General features: G+C 53.6%; 1 protein-coding gene across 3 annotated transcripts; it reads left to right on the forward strand.

The window, feature by feature from the left end:
* The first annotated feature begins 180 nt into the window (after positions 1 to 180).
* RUFY4 (RUN and FYVE domain containing 4) lies at positions 181 to 21,116 on the forward strand. 3 transcript variants are annotated; one of them, XR_008667018.1, is made up of 14 exons: positions 181 to 389; positions 572 to 1,382; positions 1,939 to 2,092; positions 2,222 to 2,328; positions 3,562 to 3,687; positions 3,972 to 4,078; positions 4,426 to 4,569; positions 5,009 to 5,075; positions 5,602 to 5,742; positions 6,153 to 6,770; positions 7,371 to 7,477; positions 9,214 to 9,310; positions 10,710 to 10,780; positions 14,849 to 14,924. XR_008667018.1 is itself a non-coding variant. In XM_055345491.1 (14 exons), exons 3-14 carry the CDS (start codon positions 2,053 to 2,055, stop codon positions 20,546 to 20,548), a joined length of 1,818 nt encoding a protein of 605 aa, XP_055201466.1. In that variant the 5' UTR covers positions 181 to 389; positions 572 to 1,382; positions 1,939 to 2,052; the 3' UTR covers positions 20,549 to 21,116. The 3 variants fall into 3 exon arrangements, 1 of the variants encoding a protein (XP_055201466.1); XM_055345491.1 differs by lacking the exons at positions 9,214 to 9,310; positions 10,710 to 10,780 and adding exons at positions 19,845 to 19,955; positions 20,446 to 21,116 and having other exon boundaries at positions 14,849 to 14,995; XR_008667017.1 differs by lacking the exon at positions 10,710 to 10,780 and having other exon boundaries at positions 14,849 to 14,926.
* The last annotated feature ends 541 nt before the right edge of the window (positions 21,117 to 21,657 follow it).

Genomic DNA, 21,657 nt, shown 5'->3' on the forward strand with positions numbered 1-21,657 from the left:
CACAGCCGGCGTGGGAGGGCCACCCAGCCGCCCGGCCCCGGATCCCAGCCTTCACCGTGGCTTCTCTCCCATTCTTTTAGGGGGGAGCAGCCGGGGCGGGCAGGATGGCCCTGGTGACCAGGGGACTAAGGTGGGGAGGGGGGGGAGACACACGGGCGGGGGCGGGGGGCTCGGGGGGGCTGTCCTCCTCCCCACCTGCACCGCGCTCCCCGGAGAGACTGGAGACCCGCGGAGGATCCGGGAGCCGCAGTCACAGCCTCATTGTGCCACCTGGTGGGGACAAGGAAGAAAGACAAGAGCAAGTGACACGCGCACCCCCCAACCACCCCCCTCCAATGAGAAGCTGGGGAAGGAAACTTGCATTTGGGCAAATGCTGCTGTCACTCAGGGTGAGCTGGCTTTTGGCCAACAAGTGCATCTACCACCAGGTCTGCCTGAGGGGTACCAACCCCCAGCCCACCCATTGGGCCCTGGCACCCTGGACCTGCCCCTCCCACTTCTCCCCCTCCCCTCTGCACCCCCGCCCCCAGTTTTGTGCTCCTCCTGCTCTGAGCAGGGGTTCCCCCTCCAGGGTGCTGGGCTGGGCCTGAGTCACTTCCCAGGCGGCACTCTGGGAAAGGCTGTGCAAGACGCAAGTGGCCGCTCTCCAGGCCTTCCCAGGTGAGTAGCAGGGAAGGGGTCTAGGGTGGCAATGCCAGGAGCGGGGGGCAGAGGTTCTTGGACAGAAAAGGGAGAGCAGAGGAGGTACATCTAGGTGGTCATGGATTTTGTAGAGCATCTGGACTGGAAGGGGATGCAGAGACCCTCCGTCTGTGCCTGGGTCTACCGATGGGGAAACTGAGGCCCAGAAAAGCAAAAGGTCATGCAGTGAGTTAGTAGCAGGGCCAGGGCAAAGACCCAGGTATCCTCTCTCTCTCTCTCTCTCTCTCTCTCTCTCTCTCTCTCTTTAAAATTGTATTTATTTATTCATGAGAGACACACAGAGAGAGGCAGAGACATAAGCAGAGGGAGAATTTGATTCTGGAACCCCAGAATCACGTCCTGAGCAGAAGGCCGATGCTCAACCACTGAGCCACCCAGGAGTCCCGAGACCCAGGTCTCTTAACTCCCAGCTCAGTGTTTCCTGAACACCATCCTGCCCGTCCACCCCCCTTTACCTTCTCTCCTCCCCCTGCCCCACTGTGTCCCCTGCTTCTTCACTCCCACCCACCCCTGAAATTCCAGCAGCAGCAGCACCCGGTTTCCCGTGCCTGGTCTTTACTCTGTTACATCAGGATAAGCCCCTGGCCCCCAGCGGCCACAGGACTGCTCTCTGAGCCCCAGGACCCACTGGGGTAACAGGCCACAGTTCCCTCGGGAAAGAACCACAGGATTAAAACCAGGTGCACTGCTCCCCACACACACCCAGCATTCTGGCCCCATCCCAGCTCTAGGGCCTCATTTTACTTCTGCCTCCCTGTCCTCAAACACACACATTTTCCGCTCAGCTGGGGGCCAGGAAAGGATGAATGTGTGCCTCTAGGATGATGACTGCTCTAGCAAGGCTCCCTGTGGGGCAGAGGGGTGACTTTCCCTCAGCCCAGCGCCCTCATGGCCCGAGAACTAATGGGCCGCTTGTGTCCAGTTGCCCTGTGTGTGAGCACACGGACCAGAGGTCAAACTCTAGCTTCTCCACCGAGAGCTTTGTGACATCGGATAAAAGACTCATCTGTCTGTCTGAGCCGCCCTCTCACCGGGTATTCAATGGAGTTAATGACCTCCTAGATTATTACGGGGCCTAAAACGAGGATGTCAGGCACAGAGCACGGCACCTAGCACCCAGGAACTGCCCATTAGTGAGGGCCACATCCCCTTCGCACGCTGGCCTACAAGGAAGAGCTGGTGTGTTTATCCTGCCAGTTAACTCACTGTGTGACTCCAGATATATCCCATTCCCAGTCTAGGCTCTGATCCTTCCTTTGTGTGGGGAGACAACTGGGCAGCTGAACCCAGAGGCGCCTTCCTGGCTGGACCTTCCAGGGCCACAAGGAATCACATCACTTTGAAATACTCATGGCAGAGGAGGGGGCCATCCTCACCAGGAACCTGAAAGGTGAGTGTGTCCCGAGAGGTTTTCTGGGATGGAATTGGGGGAGAAGGGAGGGGTCTTGGGAGCCCCTCCCTTAGAGCTCTCATGACCTAAGGCTTGATGTCCACCACCCCCCACCCTGCCCCCCGATAGCTGCAGTCTCGGGCATCCTCCAGGACTACGGGGGCCGGCAGCAGCCCGTGACAGATGCCAGTGCTGAGCTGCACAGACTCTGTGGCTGCCTGGAGCAGCTCCTGCAGGTGACCCTCCCCCCCCTCCAGTCTCCTCTCTCCTGGCCCAGATAACCAGGAGGGTTTCCCCAGATACCAAGGAAGAGCTGCCCGCCAGCCTCAGCTGCCCCAGAGTCCGCAAGCTCTTCCTGACATCTGACCTCACTCTTGGTGGTTGTCACTGCAGCCTAGGAAGTGAGGTGGGGCCAGGTTGGGGCAGGGTGGGGAGGGGGCAGGGGTGGGGAGGGCAGCCACCGGGCTCTGAGGACTCACGTTTCAGAGGCAAGGTGTCCTAGGCCTGGCTCTTCCTGCTGCTGGCACTTTTGTTGAGCACCTACCATGGGCCAGGCTAAGCCCTTCTCATGCCCCATCCTACTAAATTCTCAAGGACCCCCTGAGATGCTTGATGACCCTACCACCCCCACATACACACACGTAGCCTTCCTAGTTCTCTGTGTGTTATGCACATGCGTGGTGTGAGTGTACCTGTGTGCACACGTGAGGTGTGTCAGGTGCATACAGGGTGTGCCAGTCTACCCCTCATGTGCTGCACTCCAGTCCCACTGGCCTCCTTGATCTCCCTAAAGCGCACCAGGAGTGCACCTACCTCAGGGCCTTTGCACTTGCTATTGCCGCCACCTGCACTGTTCTTCCCCTAGAAATCTGGATGGCACAATTTCTCATTTCCTTCAGATCTGGACTTGAGTGGCATCTCCTGGGTGAGGCTCTCTCTAGCCACTCTAATCTAAAATTTTAAAACACACACACCTCCTAAATCATACCCACGTGGGCCTACACACCACAATCACACCACACCTCACACACCACACACACATCTCACACACGCACCACATACATACATGTGTGCACACACCACAAACTTTCTATTCTCTTTCCCTGCTTTATTGTTCTCCTTGGCAGGCAGCGCTGTCTAACATAACAGATGTTTTACTGACTCAGTGTGTTCGCTATCTAGCTCCACTACCAAGTGTATGCCCATGAGGTCAGTTTGTTCATCGCTGAATTCCCAGGGCACAGAACAAAGTCTGGCACAAAGCAAGTGCTCAACAAGTACTATTGGAATGATTGAATGAAACACCAAAGGCTCAGAGAGGTACAGCACCTTGCTCGTGGTCACACAGCCCGTCAGGGCGGAGCCAGGCCCGTCTACTGTAGCCCTTTCCTCTCTCAGCGTGCTGGAAGGCAAGGCTGCTTCTGGGAGGAAACATCTCTATGCTTTCCTGTCCCTCATCTCGCTCCCAGTTTGACCAGAAAGAGCAGAAGAGCTTCCTGAGGCCTCGGAAGGATTACTGGGACTTCCTCTGCACTGCCCTGTGGCGGCAGCGGGGTGGCACGGAGCCAGTCCACTTCGTTCACTCACAAGACAAGGTGTCCAGAGCCAGGTGGTAGGGTGGCTGGCCTCAGCATCAGGGGGTCCTGTCATCGGGCCCTTGGTGGGGAATGGCCTCCGGGGGCCTCTTTCTCACTCATCCCTGCCCCGCGGACCACAGACCCCTCACCTGGTCCTCACGTCTCATTAGCCCTGCCCTCAGCATCCCTCCGGCCACCCCTTTCCTCCCATGACGATACAAGTTCCCATCTCGTCGGTCTGTGCTGGCTGAGTGCCCCCCAGTCCCCGGCCCCCCACCATTCGCCCCCTGTGCACCCCGCAGCTGAAGACTCCTCTGGCAAAAGGCCGCGCTCTCATCCGCTTCTGCCTGGCCCAGGGACAGCTGGCCGAGTCCCTGCAGCTCTGCCTCCTGAACACAGAGCTCACCAGGTGGGGCTGGTGGGACGTGCTCCTCCTGACACCCTCGGAGCCCACTGTCCCTCCCTTGTGCAAGATGCCTCTCTCCCCGCCCCCCTGCCCCAGATGAAGGGTGACTATCGAGAGCAACTAAAATGAGAGCCATGAGGGAAAAATCAAGGAAGAAAGAGCAAGGGGGGCAGCCAGAACACAGGAGTCCCCGTAGCACCATGATGCTGAAGCCTCCTGCTCCCCGAGGGCCTCACCCTTGCCTTGGGAACCATGCCACGTGGTGCACAGCGGAGGCAGATTCTCGGGGTGGTGGGGGGAGCAATAGCACCAAGGCCAAAGGCCAAGGCTGCTGCTCACTATTAACACAGGGAATGGTATGGCCCCCGGAGCCCTCTGGTGTGCCCCGAACTCCGGGAAGACCTCCTGGACGCTCTCTACACTCTCAATGCGGTGGCCTTTGACTTGGACCTGCAGTGGCCAAACCTAGACGAAGCCTGGCCCATGTTCTCAGAGTGAGTGGGTCCAGTGTGGAGGGAAGCCTGTCTCCAGGGCCTCACTGCCGTTGACCACCACCCGCCCACCAGTGAGCTCCAAATTCGGCCTCTGGTCCCATCAGTTCACCTCCCCTTCTTGCAGTCCGAGGCCCCGGTTCCCCACCTCCCCAGGCATCTGATTGCCCAGTGTAATCCCGCCACGTTGCATGGTGCTGCATACAGGACACACTCCTAAGGAGTTGTTGGAGGGTCAGAAAGATGAACCCATGGCGGGTGTCAGCATGAGTGGCTGGCGGGGTGCGTGCGTGGATGGAGAGGGGCATGCATCCACGAGGATGAGGGCGGAAGGTGGGAGGGGTAGCACGGTGAATAGGGGGTTGGAAAGATGGGATGTCCTGCAGCTGAGCACCAAGGCCACTGCCAAAGAGAGCCCCCCCAGCCCCCCCTTTCACTGCAGGTCCTGTGGTTCCAGCGCCAGGACCCAGGGAAGAAGACCCAGAAAGACCAAAGATGCCCCGAAGCAGGTGCCTCTGCCCAACTTCACTCTGAGTTGCCTCCTCTCCGTCCCTGTTGGGCCCCCCAAGGATGAGCAGTCACAAGCAGACAGACAGACACCAGCGTGTAGACCTGAGGACTGGGAAGCCACAGGAGAAGGAAGGGCTCAGATTCCCGAGGTGGTGAGGGTATTGGGGAGAGAAGGGGACCATTGGCACCCTACGCGGGAGCCAGGGAACCCAGGGAAAGGGGGCAGGGGGAGGGTCACCAGAAGCATGAAGGATGCACACCAGGGAACAGCCTCCATGTGACAATTTGCAAACATCTCAGTTCAGTTCAGGGAGCAACTGAAGAGCCAGGTTTCTGGGTTCAAATCCCAGTTCTGCCCCTAATAACAAAGGTCCCTGGCGAGGTACTTGTCCCGCCTGGCAAGTGGTCGTGAGGATGCTTTGAGACAGACCTCATGTAGCACAGAGCACGGCCCCTGGCCACATGCTCTCCAAGTGGTGGCTTGTGGCTCTGGCCGGTCCCCAGTCTCGCTTTGCACCCCATCAGCTTCCAGGCACCAGGTACAGAAACCATGAGGACACAGCCTCCGACCAGAAGGGGGAGTCCGTCACAATACAACCTGTCAAGCGCGGTGATGCGGATGTGCACAGAAGAACACGGGAGCACAGAGAAGGCTGCCTGAGAGAGGTGACTCTTGGCTGCTGTGGGTCTCTAAGCTTTCACCACAACCCTAAGAGGGAGACGTTATTATTCCCATTTTACAGACAAGAAAACTGAAACACAGAGAAGTTCAGGGGGCAGGGTCAGAGGAGAGGGTGGGAAGAACTTCGTGGAAGGCAGATGGATGCAGAAGGCGCAGGGGAAGGAGGGAGGGAGGGAGGATAGGAAAGAACAGGGAGAAACACCACTGCTCCCTGACCAGACCACAGCTCGGCCAGATCCGCCTGGGGCGATGGGAACATTCCGATTCCTGGGCCTGGACCCCGATCTCCTGACTCAATTCCCTGAGAGCAAGTTCCTTGGTGAAGGTCTGTAGCCCCTTCTACGCACCCAGTTGGTGAATTGGTTGTGAGGGGGCTTTGGGGGCTTCTCTGCAGATCTCAGCCGCACATGGGGACCCCACCGGAGTCCAGCCAGAGGAGCCGCACACTAGCCACACCGGCTGTCAGCGAGATGCGCCCAGGGAAGACTGGTTAGCTGCACCCCCCAGGTCGCAGCAACACAGGCATCTTCGTCCCTCCATGGAAAAGAAGAGAGAAGATCCCAGGAGCCTCGGGCCCGCCCAGAGCATGTGGGAACCAGAGGGGGAGGAGCTTCAGGGAGCCCCAAGAACAGGAGTCTGCCTGGAGAACTCAACACCCAGCATCCAGGGACAAGGGGAGCGGGCCAAGGGAGCTCCGAAGGAGGTGATAGGGACAGAGGCTGAGGACAGAGGGGTCCTACCTGGTACAGAGGGGACACCTAAAGGGGGAGCAGAGTGGGGTCATGTCCATAGGCTGCTGGCCTCCAGCCCCGCAGGGACAATAGAGGACACGATGCCAGGGAGCCGGCAGGAGCTGGAGGTGCCTAGCGTTCTGGGGGACCCTCGGGTCCTACTACGAGACCTGGGAGCAGAGGAAGACGCGGCCCCAGAGAGACCACAAGGGGAAACAGGAGTGACCACTGTGACCAGGAGGAAGGAACAGGCAGCGATGGCCTTGCAGGATGTGGTCAAGGTGAGAGCAGCTGAGCGCCATACCTGTGTCTCCCTCTCTCACCTGGCCCACAGGTGGGAGCCTTCGTGGTAGTAGGGGGCGGGCCTTGCAGCCGCCAGATCAGTTCTGATTGGTCCGCACAGGATGATTATTCTCCTAGGAGGTCTTACCGCGGCCTGTGCCAGGTCCACTCCATTCATCATCAGTCCTACCTGCCTGGCTCCTGCGGGCACTTGGGTCTGAGACCCCTCCCCAGCAGGTCTTCGGGGCAGCCACCTCCCTGCTCTTGTAGCTGCTTCTCCTGGAGATCACCAACATCGATTTCGGGCCTTCCTTCAGCCTCCTCTCTGGCCAGAACCTTCATGCCCAGCCCCCCCCACCCCCCCTGAGCTCTACAACTTTCATCCCTCAGCATAGGACAGAGTAGTGGCTCCAGGCTCACCCAGCAGTAGAGCCGGGCATCTGCTCCCAACGCTGTCCCCCAGCCCTGCCCTGCACCCCAGGGCTGTCTCACCTGGCCTGGGGTCTCACAGGGATGTTTGTCCAGTCAAACCCGGGGGCTGGGATCTCTGCCCTCCTCCATCAGCTTCCCTCTCCCTCCCTTTACCTCCCACCCCCAAGAGCCTGAGACATGGGCTCCAGAAGACCAAGGAGCAGGCCCAGCATCTGGAGCAGCTGCTGAAGGAGCGGGAAGGGGAATTGAAGACACTGCAGGAGCAGCTCAGCAGGTAACCTTGGCAACAGAGCACATAACAGGGGAGGCAGGGAGGCCACTGGGTGGAGGCCCCCCCCAGCTCCTGCTCCTCCTTCCTGGGTCACCCCAGCAGGCATCTTCTGAGTGCCTCCCGTGCTGGGCACAGCCTCAGGATGCTGAGGCATCAGGGCAGCACACCTGGGGCTCCCCGAGGAGCTCCCACTCCCCCCCCTTGCCAGCCCCTCCCTCTCTGGTGTCTCTAAGAGGCTCCTATCCCAGCCTCCCTCCCCTCCCACACTCACCTCAGCCCCTCTGCTGCTGCTCCCCTCTCCCTCCCTGCCCCTCCGCACCCCCACCCTTTGGTCCCCACCTTTCCCCTGTCCGTTTGTCTCTCACTTTCCTGCTCCCTGTTGCAGTGTCTCTTTCACCCTCTTCAGTCACAGCCCTCATCGCAACCATCACGTACTGAGCATTTACTATGTCCCTGGCACTGTTCTAGGCATTTCCTTTTAACAAACTTGTGAGGTAGGTTCTCTAAGGATCTCCATCTTCTAGATAAGGAAACTGAGTCTCAAAGGCCCCACACAATTCCCCCAATGTCTCCCGTCAGTGGGGGAGCTGAGGTCTGCACCCCGGCAGCTGGCTGCACAATCGTGGGCTTACACACAGGCGCTCAGCCAATACCTGGCCTCTGTCTCTCCTACTCAGCACTTCTCACCACCCAGCGTCTTTGCCTTCCCGTCATCATCACGTTAACTCAAGAGCCCGGAGCACACTCTCTCAGCAGCTGAGTTTCTCCTTCATAATTTTTTCAACTATCTCCGCCGTGCAAAGGTCTTCCTTGGCCTGACTCTGCCTCTCTGGGTCTCACTCCCTTGGCCCCTGTGTGCCTAGTGTGCTCACCTGGCTCTGTCTCTCGAACATGCTGACCTTCACCCCCGGGGCCCAAGAGGCACCAGCCCGAACCCCATGGGAGCCCAGGGAGCTGTGCCTCAGACTGAATCACCGTCCAGTTCACTGACTCTGCCCAAAAGGCTGAGAGAGGCTGTGGGCCCAGAAACCAACCCCATAAAAGGCCCCCAGGGCTCCTCCATCCAGACGCTCAGCTGAGCCTGGCAGTTTGGTCAGGGAAGAGTCCCATGATCCAGGCCCCAAGTGAAGGCAGGGGCCTTGCCCACCCAGGGACCTTCTCTGGAAATCCAGACGGGCTGGAGGGAGCAGCTGGGAGGCTCCGAGGAGACCACCGGACCCAGGCTGCCTCCCTTGGCGGGGAGACCGTGTCTCACAGACCGCTGTCCTGCCACCCATCCTCCCACAGACCCTCTGTCGGCCTACTCTGTGCCAGCCCTGTCCTGTGTGCCGGAAATCCTCTTGTGGGCCACACAGACCGATCCCTGGCCTCGTGGAGCCTTCCTTCTAGTGGGGGAGGCATCGATGAATGCGATAATCACGCAGTGTCCCATGTGACAAGCTCTAAGAAGAAAAAAAATGGAGCAGGGAAAGGGAATGGACGTGTCAAGGGGTGATGTTAAACATGGCGGCTTGGCCCGGGACCTCCCTGAGAAAGCATGTGTGAGAAAGACCTGAAGGAAGCGAGGGATAAGCCATTTGGGTATGTGGTGGAAGAATGTTCTAGACAGAGGTGCAGCAAGAGTAAGGGCCCGAGGTGGAAACAGGCCTGGCAGGTCCGAGGGCCATCACTGAGGCTCAGTGCAGTAAAGGAGGGAGAGAGGTAGGGGCAGGCCACGCGCTAACAGGAGACCCTCGCAGGTCGCCAGAAGGACCTTGGCTTTGACTCAGAGTGAGAGGAAGCATCGCGAGTTCTGAGCAGAGGAGGGACAAGACGAGCTGTTTGCTTTAGTGTTAAGTACGTTTGCTTTTTTTTTTTTTTTTCAACAATTCGATGGCTTTGAGTGTATTCATAAAACTGTGCCTCGGTCGCCACCCCAAAGAGAAGCCCTGTACCATTAGCCACTGCCCGTTTTCTCCCATCCTCCCAACCCTGTGCAGGCCCTAATCTGTCCCCATAGCTGTGCCTATTCTGGACTGATCTGTGCTCTCAAGGGCTCGCGGCTCCTGCTCCGTGGAGCTAGTGTGTAAGGAAGCAGGGATGCTGATGAGGGAGGGGAAGGCAAGGGAGCCCCCAGATGCTCTCTGGCAGAGAGGCTGCAGGATTCTGGATCAGCTGTGAGGCCGGGCTTCCTGGTGGGAGAGAGAAAGACCGAAGTCAAGAATGACTCTTCATTTTCCAGCCTGACCAGCTGGAAGGCTACAGTCCCAGCTGACGGTCTGCCGTGGCAGGGCAGGCTTGTGGGGGAGTTGCAGGAGTTGAGGTGAGAACATATTAAGTTTGAGACGCCCGTTGGACGTGCAAGTGGAGCCGTTGGGCGGACAGCAGGGTGTGGAGCTTGGAGGAGACGCACAGGCTGGGGACCTCTGCGGAGTCAGAATGCAGAGAGTGGGACCTTGTGTTCCTGGGGCTGGGAGGAGGATGCGCTCCCCTGCCTCTTGGGATCCAGGGAACTCAGGAGGAGCGTGTCACTTCAGGGGTCCCCGGCATCCAGCTGGGATTGGCTGCATCACCACCGCCAGACCAAAGTGCCATGGGGCCCACTGAGTCAGCCAGCAACACTGTTGTGCTTCTACTGAGGCCACGAGCGGGGACCTGAGGAGACAGGCAGTAGATCAACAGATAGAAATAGGCTGTCAGCTAGTCATGGGTGCTATGGAAAAACATCAGTCCGGGAAAGGGGACAGAGACAGAAGAGTCACCTAGACTTAGAGCCGCAGGCTTCCTCTCTGAGGAGGTGACAGTTGAGCAGAAGCCCCAATCACTGGGAAGACTGGACCATGCAAATATCGTAGGAGGAGTGTTCCAGGCAGGGGGCCCAGCAAGTGCACTTGGGGACACGCAGGCCCATGTGGCTGGAGCAGAGGGAGACCCCTGTGTGCTATGGAAGGCTAGAGCAGAGTCTTGAGCAGGAGGTGGGGGTTCCCATGGGGTTCAGGATTGCTTTGTCTGTGGTGTGGAGGATAGAGTGAAGGTGGGCAGGGGCGCAGCCCACGGGTGCAGAGCCCCAGGCTGGACACATACAGGAGACCTAGCAAGACCAGCCAAGCATCAGGCCCCAGCAGACCAACGGGGGGCTAAGAAAATACGCTTGGAACTGGGCTACGGGGCATCCAATACCCACTCCCCAGCTTTTGAGCCTTGGCACCTTGGGAAACTGGCCTTCCCTCTCTGGCCTCTGGTTCCTGATTTGCAGAAGGAGATGGTTGGATCTTTAAAGTTCCTCCTTCCAGCCCAGATGCTCTGTGAGACCATCTTTCCAAGCAGGTAGGTTTCCTCTGCCCCTGGAGGGACTAACGTGACTAAGTCACGTATGACTGGAAGAGGTCCTCAGATAGGGAGATAGGCAAACATCACACTTCTCCCCCACCCTCACCCCCCACTGAACTCCTTTGAGGCAGACCAGCCCCTTAGGACCAATCCTAAGGATTGGTCCCTGCTCCCACCTGCTGCCCACTCAGCACTGGTGCCATAAACCCCTGGCGACCAGGGCCTGCATGGACAAAAATGCAGAGGCAGAAAAGTATGGCTTGACAGGCCTGCATCCACCCCAAAGAGAAGCCCTGTACCATTAGCCACTGCCCGTTTTCTCCCATCCTCCCAACCCTGTGCAGGCCCTAATCTGTCCCCATAGCCGTGCCTATTCTGGACTGATCTGTGCTCTCAAGGGCTCGCGGCTCCTGCTCCGTGGAGCTAGTGTGTAAGGAAGCAGGGACGCTGATGAGGAAGGGGAAGGCAAGGGAGCCCCCAGATGCTCCCTCCACTTACCAAGCTGTGTGACTGTAGGCAAAGTGTGATCTCCTCCCTGAAGCTCTATTTTCTTTCCTGTAAAATGGTGATCATACTAGATGCCCATAAATTTGTGAAAATTAAATGAAACTGGGCTATAAAGCACTGGGCTCAGGGGCTGGCATATAGTAGGTGTTCAATACACTCAAATTCCTTCCATGCCCCCCTCACTGCTCCCACACCAGCAGTGTCTATCAGCCCCTGCTTGAAATATGCTGGTGATTTTCTTTTTTCTTTTTTCTTTTTCTTTAAAGGTTTTATTTAGGGACACCTGGGTGGCTCAGCGGTTGAGCATCTGCCTTTGACTAAGGTCATGACCCCAGGATCCTGGGATCGAATCCCCTGTTGAGTTCCCTGCAGGAGCCTGCTTCTCCCTCTGCCTATGTCTCTGCCTCTCTCTGTGTCTCTTATGAGTAAATAAATAATATTTTTTAAAAAGATTTTTATTTATTTACTTGAGAGAGAGTGAGCACATGCGGGGGGTGGGGGGGGACAGAGGAAGAGGGAGAAGCAGATTCCCCACTGAGCAGGGAGCTGACACAGGGCTCAATCCCAGGACCCGAGGATCATGACCTTAGTCAAAGGCAGACGCTTACCCGACTAAGCCACTCAGACGCCCCACTTCAATGGCTTTCAATTGCGTTGAGATTAAAGTCCACTACTCCTGGGGCCAGGGAGGGAGAGATGAGGCCCTGTATCCTTCCCACCTATCTCTTGCCTGCCCCTACCTCCTCCTGCCCTTCCTGATATTTCACCTTCCCTTGCCTTCTTTCAGTTCCTCAAAGAAACCACGTTCATGCCAACTTGCAGACCTTTGCATGTGTCCTTCACTGGCTCTACATGGCTGACTTTTCACCCCCTAGATCTGCTGAAAAGTCACCTTGTCTCGGGAGCCTCTCCCGAGGACCCTCTCAAGTCTGACCCCCCCCTCCTGTATCTTGGTCATAAGCTTCACTTCACTATCTTACTAGCCTATCACCTGCTTTGACCCCTGCCCCGAACACCCTAAGCTTTATTGGGAGCCATATGCACTTCTCTCTCTCTCTCTCTCTCTCTCTCTCTCTCTCTCTCTCTCTCTTTTGTATATTTTTTTATTGGAGTTCGATTTGCCAGCATATAGCATAACACCCAGTGCTCATCCCGTCAAGTGCCCCCCTCAGTGCCCGTCACCCGGTTACCCCATCCCCCCCACCTCCCTTTCCACCACCCCTTGTTCATTTCCCAGAGTTAGGAGTCTCTCATGTTCTGTCTCCCTTTCTGATATTTCCCACTCATTTTCTCTCCTTTCCCCTATGATCCCTTTCACTATTTTTTATATTCCCCGAATGAATGAGACCATGTTTGTCCTTCTCTGATTGACTTACTTCACTCAGCATAATACCCTCCAGGTCCATCTACATCGAAGCAAATGGTGGCTATTTGTCGTTTCTAATGGCTGAGGAATATTCCATTGTATCCATAGACCACAGCTTCTTTATCCATTCATCTTTTGATGGACACCGAGGCTCCTCCCACAGTTTGGCTATTGTGGCCATTGCTGCTATAAACATCGGGGTGCAGGTGTCCCGGCGTTTCACTGCATCTGTATCTTTGGGGTAAATCCCCAGCAGTGCAATTGCTGGGTCATAGGGCAGGTCTATTTTTAACTCTTTGAGGAACCTCCACACAGTTTTCCAGAGTGGCTGCACCAGTTCACACTCCCACCAACAGTGTAAGAGGGTTCCCTTTTCTCCACATCCTCTCCAACATTTGTTGTTTCCTGCCTTGTTAATTTTCCCCATTTCTCACTGGTGTGAGGTGGGATCTCATTGTGGTTTTGATTTGTATTTCCCTGATGGCCAGTGATGCAGAGCATTTTCTCATGTGCTTGTTGGCCATGTCTGTGTCTTCCTCTGCATATGCACTTCTCTATTCCCGCCACCTCAAACAGCCATTGGCACCCCATAGGTGTTTAATAAATGTTCCCTCCCACTCAAAGACACCCTGTAAGCACAATGCTCACTCACATCAGGGCCAGCACCAGCCACGCCAAAGGCCCTGGAATCAAAGCACAATTAAACTAGCTCAGGAAAATGAAACATCGGTACTAAGAAGTAAGGAGACTGAAGACCAGAATGTTCATTAAAAGTCAGACCACGGTCCTGAGCACAGGAACACCCTTCCTTAAGGCTGCAGGGACTGACTGGTCTTTCAGAATTTCCGTGGGGATCTGTGGCTGGTTTGATTTTAAGCTCCCCCACCCCACCCAGCTTTCTTCTCTGAGGCGTGCTACACGGCGGCGCTGGAAAAACTCATAATTCAGTTCATTGTCAAGCCTCTTGCAAGTCTCAAACACACTGAAGCCCAGGGATGTGGCCACACACACACACACACACACATCTGAGGTCACAGGATGTGTACCCACCTTTGCAACACCCTCCTATCTGAGTGATGGAGGGAGCGACTAGAACCCAGGGCGGGGACCTTCTTATTTCCAGTCCAGTAGATTTCTTGGAACTTTCTAGGAAGCCATCAAAGACAGAAGAGGCAAGAATAGAGCTGAGGAGATGCCAAGCCCAAATTGAAACAAAAATCTAAGAAAGCCATATGTTTAATATTGCTTTTTTAACTGAAAATACAATGTATTATAATGTTTCAGAATATTTTAGAACCTAAAAATTACCCCAAGCCCTACACCACTTACCTCCCTCCCAAACCAATAATTGTTCTCAGCTGGGCACAGCCCATCCAGCCTGGGTCACCCCCCTTCCCTCCAGAGAGCTGCCACAATTGTTAGCATGCCCTTCAAGAAAAATTACATTTTAAAATGGAAATGTTAAAAAAGAAAAGAAATGAAATGCAAATGGAAATGTTGGCTCATCCTCTCTAAGGGAACACATGAGGCTACATACACCCTGTTTTCATTCCTCTGAACAGTTGGTAAGGAGTCAGCCTATAGATGTCATGCTCTACAGCACTCAGCTCGTGGTGTATGGTGCTGTGTGTTATGTGTGTGTGAGTATGTGTGGCATAGGAGGGTGTGGAGAGGTGTGAATGTGTGGTGTATGTGTGTGTATGTGACTGTGTGTGTGTTGTGTGTGGTGTGTATATGTGTAGTGTGTACAGTGTGTGTGGCATATGGTGTGTGTGTTGTGTGTGTGATGTGTGTGTATGGTATGTGGTATATGTGTTGTGTATCATGTGTAGATATGGTGTGTTGCAAGTGTATGCAGTGTGATATCAGTATGTACTGTGTGGTTATGTGTGTTACATGGTGTGTGTGGTGTGTGTGGTGTGTTGTGACTTGTGTGGAATGGTGTTGGTGTTCTGTGTTGTGTGTGTGTATATGTGGCGTGTGTGACATGGGGGGCTGTGAGGGCGTGAAGTACATGTGTAGTACGTGTGTGTATGCGAGCATGTGTGTCGCTGGTGCGTGTGTGGTGTGTATGGTGTGTGTGCGCACACCAGCTGTAGGAGGCCCCACCAGCTTCCCCGGGGGGCTCCCTGTCAGGTAGAGGCCTGGCTCGAGCAGCCATGCTGAGAGCTGAGCCCTCCTTCCCTGCCCAGGTGTCAGGAAGACAGGGCCCGTCTGCAGACAGAGCTGGAGCAGAAGCAGCAGGAGGCCGAGAGGAGGGACGCCAAGTACGAGAAGGAGCTTGGAGGGCAGCGGGACCTGGTCCGTGCCATGAAGATGAGGGTGCTAGAGCTGGTTCGGTAAGGGCAGCCACAGGGGGCAGGAGTGCGGGTTGGGGTGGCGTGGGATGCAGAGATGGGAATGAAGATTCTACTCCACTAAAAACTATCAAGCAGGGTTCTGAACCCTTTACGTACCCTGACTCTTCTCCTTCCTTTAGTCATCCCAACTGTTCTCCTCATTCTATAGATGAAGAAACTAAGGCTCAGAGAGGCTGACTAGGCCACCAAGGACACACAGCAAATGACTTACATGGAGTCCACTGGCTGTAAGGCACGCCACCACTGCAAACAGCCCCCCCCCACACACACACACATACACACACACCTACTAAGGTTAGGGGAAAGGAAAGGAGCCCATGGATGGAGAAAGGATTGAAATAAAGGGGAGGTGAGGCAGGAGCTAATGTCCTGTACCTGACTGCCTGCTGGGCTTCCTCGGCCTCTGGGTGGGTCTATGGGCCGTCCTGGGTCAGCCGTCCCGGATTCAGAGGCTGAACGCACCAGGATTGATTCCAAACCACTAAGCCACAGAGGGATGAAGGAGCTTTGTAAAGCCTGGCTTCTGCCCTTCTGGCTAGTGGGGAGCTAGTGTTATACTTTGACCCAGTTCAGGAAGCAGGACACCATTGGACTCAGGTTCCATTCGAATTGGAAGGTCATTGAAGAATCATCTAGGACTAAATCTTCTTGCACACAATCCAAGTGATATTAAAGATGAGAGAAGGGAGAAGTCAATCTGGAAAGAACAAACAATTTAAGGAATGATCTCCTCCAAGGAGCCGTCAACTGGGAGAAAGGGGGATATAAAAAATTAGCTGTATATCTCACAAAAGAATTTAAGGTAGCCAACAATAAAAGACACAAGTGCCCCCACATACGATTGTTAAAGTAAAACAGATGAAATAGAAGAGGAAAAATATATACTCCCGAGGTATTAGGATTAGGGTTAGGGTTAAAACTTAACTCTCAGCATTTTGGTGGGACAATCAAAACTGGAAACAGTTGCCTAAATGTCATCAGGTGTTCCAAGGAAAAATACAGCAGTGCATCAGGAAAGAAAAATGTTTTTCCTTGTGTTAAAGAAACTCATCACAAGATTCCAAACTGCGTAACCTAATGTCCCTTGCAGACGCATCATGGAAAATCTGGCCCTAAACAAAAATAGGGGAGGAAAGCCACAGAGACTGACTTCTGCATCAGGATGGTAGACTGATAGCACATCACCTATTTTCCATCCAGAAATCTCACTAGAATGATTGTAAAAAAAAATTATTAAATAAAACTTGTAATAGAAAGGTGGAGGAGCCAACCAGAAAAAAAGAGATTTCTGCTAATTTCCCGAAACCAGAAAATGAATGAAAAAAGTAGACACTGAAGTTAGCCCAAGTTAAAACTCAGGGCCAGAGACACCAGGGTCACCAGGAACATCTCAAATGGCAGAAATGAAATGAGAGACAGAAATCAGGAAAATTAACTGATAAAGTCATTAGAAAGAGCAGTGTACACCCCCCTGCCTCCTTGACTGCAGAATATTAACACCAAGGGGTCTATTTCCAAGGCAAATCATTAAAACATCCTTCTCTAAAAAAGTTAGATGCCCCAAAGAACAATGTGTTCTGGCATTTGTCCACATAGCAGCTAGCTCCCTGCCCAGTCCTTCCTCAAGGGATGCCACAAGCCAACCGCCCCTGTCCACTACTTGAAGCTTGAGCAACTTAAACATGAAATGGTAACCAGAGATCCCCAGATGTTTGAGAAGAATCTAGAACATAAAAGGAAGAGACAAAGATAAACAAAAAGATAACATCTCCCATGAAACAAGACGCTGCGCAAAGCGACCAGCAAAAGATGAGAAATGTTCTTGGAAATTAAAAATATCTCCAACTGACAATTCCAAAGGAGAGAATAAGATGGAGGAGATTGTCAGATAAAATGATGAGAGACTTTCTCAACTCTGATGGTCACAGGTCTTTAGACGTAAAGATGTCACTGAGTGACCAACACAAGTGAAAGGAAGGGAAAAGCCCACAGATACACACCATTGTGAAATCTCTGTAGAACAAAGATGAGGGCAATATATTCAAACACGTCACTTATAAAAGAAATAAGACATGGAAAAACATGTCAAGAATCAACGGTGCTGGGGCGCCTGCATAGCTCATTCAGTTAAGCATCCAACCCTTTGTCTTGGCTCAGGTCTTGATCTCAGGGTCATGAGTTCAAGCCCCACCTGGGGGTCCACACTGGGTGTGAAGTCTGCTTTAAAAAAAAAAAAAAAAGGAAAAAGAATCAGTGGTGTCATACTTTCAAGTTCTGAGGAAGGACAAATTTTGGCCTAGAATTCTAGGTCCAGCCAAATTATGAAGCAAGTAGGGAAGGTGATTCAGGAAAAAACATTTTTCAGAAAGACAGGTCACAGAAAAAGCAACTCCCACACAGCCTTTCTTGGGAAGTTAATTAAGGATGTGCTTCCGAAAAACAAGGAAGTAAGCCAAGAAAAGAGAAGATGTGGAATTCAGGAAGCAGTCACGGTAACCCAGGGCAGAAGCAAAGGGAATTCCCGAGATGACAAGTGGACAGCAAGCCCAGAGAGTCCAGGCTGTTGCAGAAGTATTGAGGACCCAGGAGGAAGGTCTCTGGGGAGAGAGAGAACCAATAGAACACCTGATATGATGAAGAATTTGTTGGGGAGAGGGAATAATTAGGTGATGCGTAAGGCAAGTCACTCAAAGAGCAAAGAAAGGCAACTGGAAAGTCCTGGAAAAATAGGAAATTTCCAAGAAAGGGCATGTTTAAAACCCATCTGAACTCTCCCTGAAGCAATATGCTTAATATTGTCTGATAATGTAAATACTATTAATTGATTTTTTTAACGTTAGAATCAACCTAAAAACAAAACACAGAAAACAATTGCAATTATAGAACAAACATGAAGGTCATCATCTAATCAATATTAAGTATAGAATAGAATCCAAGAGAACTTTCTGTGAAGATGGAGATGTTCTATAACTTTGTCCTATCCGATATGGTGGCTACCAGTCACACCTAGCGACTGAGTACTTCCGATGCGTCTGGTGTGACTGAGGAACTAACGTTCTAATCTTAGTGAATTTTTTTAAATTAATTTATTTATTTATGATAATCACAGAGAGAGAGAGAGAGAGGCAGAGACACAGGCAGAGGGAGATGCAGGCTCCATGCACCGGGAGCCCGATGTGGGACTCCATCCCGGGTCTCCAGGATCACGCCCTGGGCCAAAGGCAGGTGCTAAACCGCTGCGCCACCCAGGGATCCCTAATCTTAGTGAATTTTAGTTGAATTAAATATACGTTTAAGTAGCCACACGTGGCTAGTGGCTACCGTATTGGACGTTGTGGGACTGGGTGACAAGTAGGAGGTGGGCGAAGGAGGCCAGCTGAAGACAAATGGAGGCTGGCGGCACCACGGTCGTATCACAGAATGGCAACCAGGATGCTATCTGTGCTTCATAGGATGAGTGAGGGATAAATGTGTGAGTGTGTTCCCTAAAGCTGCTGTAGTAATAGAGAAACCAAAAACAGGGATATAACTGCCTGGGGAGGAAGGAGGTGGAGCTAGTGGGGATGGTACAAAATAAAGCGAATTCCCCTGACATCAAGGTAAGGAGCTCTGTAGAAGACGCTCCTTCTTGATATGTCAGGAAGAGAGGATATGAGCATGTTATTTAAGTGTGGGAGTAATATCAAGGAGAAAAAGCTAATAAAAGTGTAAGAAGTGGTTTGCCACCGACATTGGAAGGTGTGGGGAGGGTGTCTATTTCCCTTTAGTCTAATTTCTTCTGTGCTTTTGGATTTTTAATGCATGTGTATGTATCATTTTGCTTAAAAAAAATTTTTTTAGAGAGGGAGAAAGAGGGGGAGGCTCAGAGGGAGAGAGAGAGGAGGAGGGGCTCGATCTCACAACCCTGAGATCATGACCTTAGCCGAAATCAAGAAACTGATGATTACCAACAGAGCCACCCAACCCAACCGTCCCAGATTTAAAACAAAAACATTTTAATCCACATTCCTAAACATCGTTTTTTTGTTTGTTTGTTTGTTTGTTTGTTTTTGTTTGTTTGTTTGTTTTAGAGATGGAGAGGGGGTGGAGGGGCAGAGGGAGAAGGAGAGAGAGAGAATCTTAAGCAGGCCCAACTCCCAGGGAAGAGCCTGACATGGGGCTTAATCTCACCACCCTGAGATCATGACCTGAGCCAAAATCAGGAGTCGGACGCTTAACCAACTGATCCACCCAGGTGCCCCCTTTAAAAAATAAAAATAAATAAAAAGCAGTGAGGACAGTTTTGCAGAAGCAGATCATAACTAGAAGGGGGTTTGCATCAAATGCCAAATAAAACCTGCAGGCATTATAGGAAACTTCTGGGGGCGTCCACAATCAGGGAGCACCCCTAGGAGGAGGTGGGATCTATAGGCCCCATTGGGCAAGGGGGACCCAGGTGTTGCCGTCCATCTTCCCAAAGACCACAGACTCCCTCATCTCTTGTGTGTATGTCTCTCTCAATGTCTCTCTCATGATCTCTTCATTTCTGTCTCTCCTTTCTCTGTCTCTCCATCTATTTGTCTCTCCCTCTCTGTGTCCCTGACTGTCTCTGCGTCTTGTTCTCTCTCTCTCTCTCTCTTTCTCTCTCTCCATTTACCTCGCCATCTACCTCTCTCCATCTCTTCTCTGACTCCCTGGCTTCCTTTCTCTCTGTCTCCCTCTCATCTTCTATGCCTCTGTCTTTCTTTCCGCGCTGCTTGCTGTGTGTGTGTGTGTCTGTGTCTGTGTGACTCCATCTCATCTCTTCTTTCTCTCCCTCTGGGTCTCCCCACCTCCACGGGCCCATCAGAGAGAAGGATGACCTGTGGCAGGAGGTGCAGCGTCTCTCTTCCATGGCCCCAGGGTGCTGTGCGGCCTGCAGCAGGGTGTTTGGCCGGCTGTCTCGGCGGTACCCGTGCAGGTAATGGGGTAATGAGGGGGCGGGGACACAGAGTCCTTGCTCTGCCCCCTTCGGGAAGGGAGGGACATGGGAACTGGGGTTTGGGAAAGCCATAGAAAGCCGGCCACTCACTTTACACAACACTTAGCATCGACCTGAACCAGAGCAGTGGAAAGGGCTCAGAGGATGGGATTGTGCATCCATCCCTCCCCAGAAGAGACCGATTAACAGGCCTCTGGGAGGAGACAGCCTGTGCAGAGGACACTGCTCCCGTCACCCCCCTCTAGGAGCACGGGCAGGACAAGCAGTGGGTGGGAGGGGGCCCCCGCCCGAGACCCTGCCTGTTTGGATCTAAAGGGCTCTGGAGGGCATGGGCCATTAAGACACCCTTTGGGGACGGGGAGCCTCCTTGGGCAGCCCCAGGGCCGCAGGAGGGACAGCCGTGCTCAAAGCCTGCACCCCCCTCCCGCACCCACATCCCTGAGCTCCCGCTCCCCCGCCCTGCTCCCAGGCTCTGCGGAGGCCTGGTCTGCCATGCTTGCTCTGTGGACTACAAGAAGAGGGAGCGCCGCTGCCCCCCCTGCTCCCAGAAGGGAGAGGCTCAGTCCCACTGACAGCAGCACCCAGGACTGGCCGCCCACCGCACCCAGGAGCTCCCTCCCCTCCTCTGGGCTGGTGATCTGAGGCAGCCAGTGCTCAAGTGCAGAAGGATGGATGCCGGCTGGCAGGCAGGAGGCGGAGGCAGGTCGGAGGCCTGCACCCGCCACCCATGAGCTGGGCCACTTGAGGAAGCTCACAGCTGTCCGGCTTCTTCCTGAGCAAGAGCGCCAGGCACTGTCCTCCCTGAATTCCCTCCAGGCTCAGGACATCCTTGGCCAAGAAGACCCAGGGGCCCCGACATCTCTCCGCACCCCCACCCCATCTCTCCCCCAGCCCCCCATTCCCCACACTCCCAACCACCCCGTCTGGAGTCTGTTTTGAAAGTCTGCTTTCGTTGTGTTTCATTTTTAACAGTTCTCCCAAGGTGCTGTTGACCTGTAACACGTTTCATATAAATTGTACAATATGATGGGTTTTGACCTTGGTATCATCCACAAAACCATCACCGTACTCGCAATAAAGAATGCACCCATCATTCCCAAAATTTCTTCATGCCCTTTATAATCGCTCCCTCTCCCTCGCCATCCCTAGGCAACCACAATTCTGCTTCCTACCACTAGACACCAGTTTTCCAGAATTTTATAAAAACAGAGCCCTGCAGTATGCACTCTGTACTGCCTGCCTCCTTTCACTCAGCGTACGTATTCTGTGATTCCTCCAGGTGGGTGCACGTCTCAGAGGTCCCCATTTACTGCTAAGTAGTACCCCGCTGCAGGGAGAGACCACAATTTTGGTCACACCTTCACCCATTGCCAGACATTTGGACCGTTTCCAATTTGAGGCTGTTACAAATATGTTTCCTACGATCATCGGTGTACAAATCTTTGTATAGACGTTTGCTTTTCTTTCTCTTGGGTAGATACCTAGGAATGAAATGCCCAGGTCCTCCGATACATGTATGTTTAACTTTTAAGAAACTGCTGAGTTGTTTCCCAGACAACTTGTGCATTGTCCCCGCACCCCAACCTCGACACATACACACCAGCAGTGTGTGGGAGTCCCCGCCGCTCCCCAGGGCATCTGGTTTGGTGGACAGAAGAGGTGGACCAGACAGACATGGGGC

Source organism: Nyctereutes procyonoides, unplaced genomic scaffold (assembly GCF_905146905.1).
Source record: "Nyctereutes procyonoides isolate TBG_1078 unplaced genomic scaffold, NYPRO_anot_genome, whole genome shotgun sequence".
NCBI lineage: Eukaryota > Metazoa > Chordata > Mammalia > Carnivora > Canidae > Nyctereutes > Nyctereutes procyonoides.